General features: G+C 41.6%; 1 protein-coding gene across 3 annotated transcripts in view; it reads left to right on the top strand.

Annotated features, from left to right (window-relative positions):
* The first annotated feature begins 17 nt into the window (after positions 1–17).
* SERGEF (secretion regulating guanine nucleotide exchange factor) overlaps positions 18–7,640 on the top strand; it is a 261,315-nt gene continuing 253,692 nt past the window's right edge. For all 3 annotated transcript variants that reach the window (XM_034770209.1, XM_034770207.1, XM_034770208.1), the window contains exons 1-3: positions 18–88; positions 6,086–6,224; positions 6,906–7,061. In XM_034770209.1, the coding sequence (XP_034626100.1) occupies positions 59–88; positions 6,086–6,224; positions 6,906–7,061 (325 nt within the window). In that variant the 5' untranslated portion in view covers positions 18–58. The remainder of the gene's footprint in view (positions 89–6,085; positions 6,225–6,905; positions 7,062–7,640) is intronic.

Here is a 7,640-nt window from a genome sequence, read left to right as displayed (position 1 = left end):
CGGGGCTTCAGGCGGGAAGGGGCTGGGCTGGGCTGCGCGAGGCCGCCGGGTTGGGGCCATGGAGGCGGCGCGGACGCTGTTTGCTTGGGTAGGTTGGTGCCTCCGGGGCAGGCGCCCTGAGCGGTGGAGGGGAGGCTGCGGCTGCTGCCGCTGCCGGGGGCACGTGGGCGAGGAGGGGGGCGGGTTTGCTTCCTGTGCAGGGAAAAGGGGGAAGAAGCAGGAGGCTGGGAAGGTATTTTCCTCCCACTCTCTTCCCCCCCCACCCCCTTGTACCTGCCCCAGCAATTTCCTCTTCCCTGAAACCAAATTATGGTCCCTCTGCAAGAGCAAAGACCCCCCCCCCCCCCCGGCCCTGCGCCCGCACCAGTGGGAGGCGGACTGTAGCCCTCTGTGCCTGCAGCTGCACCTTGAGCGTGATTTCGGAGCCTTTTGCCGGTGGGATAATGGGTCCCCCTCATAAAGCCCCAGACGTGGCCCTCACAGTTGGGGTGCTGAAGGCAGAAACCATGTATTTGGGTTGTTACTACTTCAAGCCAGCGGGTGCTGGAGCACCCCTAGTTCCAGCCCGTATGGTAGGGCTCCTTGCAAGGACAGCAGTTCACCCATGTGCACAATTGCAGGGTCAAGCCCTAGATTTATAACAAGTGGGAACATTGTACGCTGGGTCCAGTGGTCTCCTCAGGTTGCCTGCGTTAAAGATGAGTGTGGCTATGCCTATGCCTTGCATTGTTGAACTCTGTGGGTTCGCCTTTGCTACTCCTGATGCAATTCTAGTACACACATTATGGGCATTGCTATTTGTATGTTTGAGTGTAGCAAAGCCTCCCCTTATACAAACATGCCACACTGAATAAAAGTGCTAAAAAATAAATAGCAAAAGGTTGTGGAACGGTTGTATTAAAGCTCTCTCTATTTCTGGAGCTACCTTGTTAATCACGTAGAACAGATTGTGTACTTCTATGCTTCTCTTTTAATGTTTATCTTTGTGATCCTCCCCTTTCTGATCCCATTTGAAAAAGTTCAGAAATAAAATGTATTTTCTGAAAGATTTCTACATTATGCCTCCCCCCCCCGTCCCCTCCAAGCAGTGTGAGAGAATCTCAGCAGCTGTGTGTATTTTGAGAACTGCTACTGTCCAAAGTTTTTGCAAGAGGAGTTTGCTCTGGCAAGTGTCGGGTCCTACGCCATCAATGTCTACAGAATTTAAGCTTTTATTTAAAAAAGAAATCAAATTTCTGTTTCTTATTGTTGTGAAGATCACCTTATAAACATGAGTGGAATGTGATGTCTGCCTGAGACTGCTGACACTCCAGTGCCACCTCTGCTACTTTATAGCTTTGCTAAGCATTAGCAGCATGAAATTAACCAACTCAAGGCCAAATTGGGGTTTCTGTTCAGAACCACAGTTGCCATTTTTCACACAGTAAATAAGCACCCTGACTTTCACAATAAGCCAAAAATCAAGATAATCCCCTTTCAAAACAAGCCAATCCATAAGAATCCCAACACTCTATGTGACTAGATCCCCCCGTGTGCAGTCTGGAACTATGGTGGGCCTGCTGTGCACCCCTGACTCTCTCCCTGCTTGCCGGGAGCCGACAAAAAAGGAGCAGCAACAAGCTACAAGCCAAAAACGAACCAACACGTGATTCACAAGCCAATTAAGCCAAAAGCAAGCCCAATTTCAGCGTTTTTTAAGTGGGTTTGGCATATCAGTTCAGAACCCTATTTAAAGGTTTCTGGGAATGGACACCTGAAAATGTGTTCTCTCTCTCTCCCTCTCTGCAGTGTACCATTGCAATGTGTCATACGATAATACAGTCACCTGGTATCCATCAAAAATAATCCATTAGTAGCTGATTGTGCCTTGGCCTTTACACTGTGGAAGAGGGAGCCAATGGGCTATGCATGCCACGGCCCATATGTAAAAAGATCATAGCTGCCGACTTGTCAGTCTGCATTCTGCTCAAATATCTGCATGGTTCAGGCACACCAATTCCTCCAAAAGTTTACCCCTTCCCTTTGAAGTCAAGAGGAGTTTTGCCATTGACTTCAATGGGACCAGGATTTCAGCTGTGGTGCATAAAGGAGACATCGGAGGTATGGTGTGGATAGCTATAGTTGCCCCTGCCTGCTCTGATCCTCACCCACAAACTATGGTGTGCAGTAGCCATATTGGTCAAAAATAATCATAATACAAATTTGCAAGAGTAAGGGGAGATAGGCACCTCAGGCAACTGGAAACCTTATTCCCCCATCCTGAAAGCTGTCTTCCTGCTGTCTTGCCTTGCCCTTTTTTTTTTCCAGCATCTAATTGTGTTATACTCCTTACAGTGAGTATGTAAGTTTCCCTCCTAGAAGAGTTGTACAATTAGTGAGTGGTGATAAATCACCAAACCATTTGATGATATATGTACTATTTATAATTGAGTGATTAACACCAATTTCCAGCTTCCGAATGGGCTGGAATCTCGAAATTTGTTGTAGGCCATGCAGTGCAGCCAAAAATCCCTAAAATGAACGTTGACCTCTCCATCTAAGTGCCCTTTTGTGATACAGTCTTAAAATTTGCTACATTCATTTCTTATTAATTGATACCATCTCTCTTTAAGTCACATCAGGTGCTCCATAACCAGTGTGGGAGCGAGAAGGAACCCAGGTGAGGCAGGGGATTTGAGGTAGAAAAGGGCCAGTGAAAAATTCTAATGATTAATTTCTGCTTGGGGGCAGTAATTTTGGGTCTGAGGTCACCAACACCCAGTAACAGGTTTTTGCTAAGAATGTTGTTGAAGGCAAGTAAATGTGCTATTGGAATTGATGTTGATAGCAGTCCATAAGTCTGGCTGATCTGACTATCAACTAGTGCTGTTGAGAAGCCTCAACGACATTTTAAGACTGCCCATATTTTATTTTCAGTGGTTACTTTGTGCTGCTCATTTATCTGGCTTGGTTTTACCTTATAATATACCAGTAGCTTCTCTTTATGCCCTCTCTGAGTTAAAAGAGCTGACTAATGAGAGACTAGTGTTTCCATTTCACCTGTTCCAAGTTCCAAATGAGACAGCATGTGCTTCTTACTTCATTTTGGGGGTGTTATGCTGAGAGAACATCTACATTAATGAAAACTTAGTGGAGGGTGGTTACATTTATTAGCATAATTATTACATGCATAATTTTAACACTAACAAGCCTTACCCATTCTTTAGTAGGCACACTGGGCTAAACTCAGCACTGATATATTCAGGCACAATTCCATCAATAGCATCGTAGTTGTACTAGCGTACATCAGTAGTGAATTTGGCTCAAAGTGCCTAAAATTATTTTGCCAAATTTTCTTAGTTAGCCAGGGATACATTTTATTTGTACAATTATAAAAAGGAATTTGGAAATATTCAGCAGCTTTTCTGAGGAATATTTGACAAGCCCAAGGCTGCATAAAAAGAACACAGCTTATGCCATTCATATCACTGTGGGTTGAGGGTTTGTATAATAAGGAAACAGATGCATGCAAAAAATAAGCAAATTTTGGCATAGAGAAATAGGATAGCTGTTTTTTAAAATAATCAGCCAGATGTTCACAGTAGGTCTCCGCTTAGGGACTTATTTGGTAAACTAGTGAGAGTGGTGGCCATTTATACTATGTATGGTACCACAGTGCAGACCATTCATAGTTTTCCTTATGACAGTTCATGTTGTTTGAATGAGAAGCTGCACTGGAATTGATTTGCTACACGGTGGGAAGGATGGTTTAGTAATGGATAGAGCACTGGACTGGGACTGAGGAGTCCTAGATTCAGTTTCTGGTTTAGCCACAGACTTGCCATGTGATCTTGGGCAGATCACTTAATCTATTTTTTTGCCTCAGTTCTGCATTTGTAAAATAGGGATAATACTTTTTACCTGACAGGGATGGTGTGAGACTAAAATTCAGACAGGGGAGTGAGGCGCTCAGTAACTATGGTACTGAGGGCAACATAAGTACTTAAGAATTGACTGCCCATAGCTTTATGGACTGCATCAGTGATGCTGACTACCTTATTTTTCTGCATCTCAAGTTGTGAACTTAAACTGTCCCATGATTTAAAATGTAGTATAAACCTTGCTCAGTAGCTCTCGAAATCAGTCCCTGTACTGTACAGTACAACATTCTTCATTACATACTGTATTTCTCTAAAAAGAGGCGTTCCCTTGCTTAAGATGCATCATGGCAGATGTCGTGATTTCTGTGATAAATATGGATTCTGTATGGATTGCAATTGCAAATATTTTTATATGAGTACTAGTTATGGAGAATCCTGCATGTGTACGCCAGCAGTTAGGCACTTCACATTTTTATATTCTTTAATACCTAGTAGTTTATTAATGCGTCTCTTACACTTTTACATAGTAACTTTTATCCCTATGTTTGTGGTTTATAACAGGTCCTATGTATATCCACTACAGTTTTACATGCATACAGTAGGCATTGCCATGCATCTTTTAAATATTATGCACAATACAGCAATTGCCACTTTGTCTCAATCCATTTGCTCACTCAGGCTTCTACTTTACCCAGTGCAAATATTCTTAAGAAATTATAATCTGATTCTAATAATATTTCAGGTTGCAGGGGAGAAAAATTAAATTATTTAATAGATTTTAAAACCAGATGGTACCATCATGTAATTCTAGTTTGACCTGTTGCATGATGCAGGACATAGAATTTCACCAAATGATTCCTGCATCAAGTACATAACTGCTGTGAAAATATTGCATCTTGCAAATTCTAGTCTGAATTTGTCTAGCTTCACCTTCCAGCTATTGGATCGTGTTATGCCTTTGTCTGCTAGATTAAAGAATTTCTACTTCAGAAATAGTGTCCCGATGTAGATACTTACAGACTATGATCGAATCACCTCTTAACCCTCTCTTGAATAAACAAAATAGATTGATCATTAGAGCCCCGTGCGGGTACAAAATTTGTATCTGCATCTGAGCCGCGATCTGCAAACATGATATAAAGCAGATATCCGCTGATTTGCAGGGCTCTAGATATAAAATTTGGATCTGAATCCATCCGCGATCTGCAAACATGGTCCGCGGATATCCCCATCCACAGATATAAAGTGGATAGCTGCAGATTTGCAGGGCTCTATCGATCGTTAGTCTCTCACTGTAAATGCAAGTTTTCTAGACCTAAAATCCTTCTTGTAGGTTTTTTCTGAACCTTTTTCAATTTGTCAACATCCTTTTTAAAGAGTGGACACCAGAAGTGGACACAATATTTCAGGAATGGTCTCACAAATACTATATGTGTAATGGTAATACCATCTCTTTACTTCTAATCAGTACCCCCTCCTTTTTTAAAAATTTCCTCAACAAAATTCATGTAAGACTGCAAAATTTAAAAATGGAGGTGCCAACAAACTTTGCAAAGTGCTTAGGTGGACCTGCTGCTCTTTGAATGAAATACAGCTCTTAAAGTGTATAATATTATACATGCAGTATTCATCTCTTTCAGCAGCACTGCAAACTTGAGAAGTCTTAAGTACTAGTGCAGGGGTCGGCAACCTTTCAGAAGTGATGTGCTAAGTCTTCATTTATTCACTCTAATTTAGGTTTCGCGTGCCAGTAATACATTTAAATGTTTTTAGAAGGTCTCTTTCTATAAGTCTATAATATATAACTAAACTATTGTTGTATGTAAAGTAAATAAGGTTTTTAAAATGTTTAAGAAGCTTCATTTAAAATGAAATTAAAATGCAGAGCCCCCTGGACTGGTGGCCAGGACCCGGGAAAATCAGCTTGCGTGCCGCCTTTGGCACACATGCCATAGGTTGCCTACCCCTGTTCTAGTGGATAAAAGTGGCTGATGTTTAATGGCAAAGGCATGTTGAACTTGTACTATCTGATGCCTACTCAGTAATTTTAAGGGTTTGCATATAATGGGCCTAAGATCCAAGGTATCTGTGTTCTAAGTTCTGCATAACAAAATATGGACAAGTTGAGATTTTGCAAACCCTAAATAAACTCATTTCTAATTAAAGGCTAATTGCTTTATCAATAAAGCTCTTTCATATTTTTATTTTTCTGTATGTGTTTAAAGGGTGCAAACAGCTATGGGCAGCTCGGCCTTGGTCATAAAGAGGATGTGCTGTTGCCTCAGTCTCTGAACGATTTTTCCTGCAAACATCAAAACATTAAGAGCATTGCTGGAGGAGGAGGACACTCTGCAGTTATTACTGGTAACAGACATTCACATGACGTGCAATGCAAGGACTGGCATGTTTCTGAATGAGAACCTTCTTGCTGGGCATCGTTCGGTGCTGTGCTGCCACCTATGTGTGGATTGCAGTTTCTACCAAGTGCCAATTTTAATTACAAAGCGGAAAAGTTATTTGCTGCCAATGAATTGAATTGTTTTGGAGAGGAGTTATGTTATTTCAGTTGCCTCTAATGGTCATTTTATGATTATGTGATAATTATTTCTTAGCCTGTTCTACCTGCTTATTAGGCAAGAGGGTTCATTACTTTTGGGGGGAAGAGAGGATATTTCACTTTGAAAAGGTAGGTTATTCCTTACCTTAAGTTGTGTCCAAACCCCTGATTGGAAAGTTCTACCATAAATAATGGCTACTTAGGAAGTAGGAAGGATATGAAGGAGAAAGTGAATAGGATGAAAGCCTTCACTCTGAAACACTGAGAGGGAGCAATGTTAATGTTAAAATCATCTCCCTTGGCAGTCACATCCTCCATGGCTGTGTCTACACAAGAAAGAAAAGGGTATTTTTAATTTGTTAAAGATATATAATTTTATCTTGAGAAGATAAGGCCTATGCACACAGTGCTAATTTATCGCAGGATCACAATGTGTGTATGATTCTGTTTGCCTGTGTTATGACTGTGACAGTGGTTTTATTTTGCAGGTGCAGGAGAACTCTTTGTATGTGGCCAAAACAAAGAAGGGCAATTGGGACTCAATCACACTGAGGATGTCCTGTGTTTTACTTCCTGCACTTCACTGTCTAGTGTTTGTGTGATACAAGTGGCCTGTGGTTGGGATTTTACAATCATACTTACTGGTAAGTCCATCTCACTAATAATAATACCTAGCTCTTATATAGTGCTTTCATTAGCATATCTGAAAGTGCTTTACAAATGAGATCAGTATCATTATCTCCATTTTATAGATGGGGAAACTGAGACTCAGAGCAGTGAAACAACTTACCCAAGGTCACCCAGCAGGCCAGTGGCAGAGCCAGGAAGTGAATTCAGGTCTCCCAATCCAGTGCTCTGTCCACTAGGCAACACTGTCTCCCACTAGGGCCTGGAGAAATATTATGACATACAGTAAAAGCACAGAGCTCTGTCGTACCAAGGTCTGTACAAAGCCTGAGTGCTCAGAGGTTTTATGCTCTTTGCTTTGCAAGTGGAATTGCTGTATGTTCCGCACATTCCCTCTTCAGTTATCTTTAGACCTTTACTGAATATGGTTTATAAGAACACAAGCCCTTGAGCTTTTTGAAAAGGGACAGTTCAGTTCTTTATATGCTGTGCTGTGGTATCTTGCATATAGTTCTTTTAATGATGTGTTATGGTATCTTGCTTATAACCATAAATGTACCCTAAGGTATAATGTTATGAGTTGCACTGCTCCAACA

The sequence above is a fragment of the Trachemys scripta genome, chromosome 4 (assembly GCF_013100865.1).
Source record: "Trachemys scripta elegans isolate TJP31775 chromosome 4, CAS_Tse_1.0, whole genome shotgun sequence".
Classification (NCBI taxonomy): Eukaryota; Metazoa; Chordata; order Testudines; family Emydidae; genus Trachemys; species Trachemys scripta.
The sequence above is the reverse complement of the archived record's forward strand: the minus strand, read 5'-3'. Positions and strand labels throughout refer to the sequence as shown.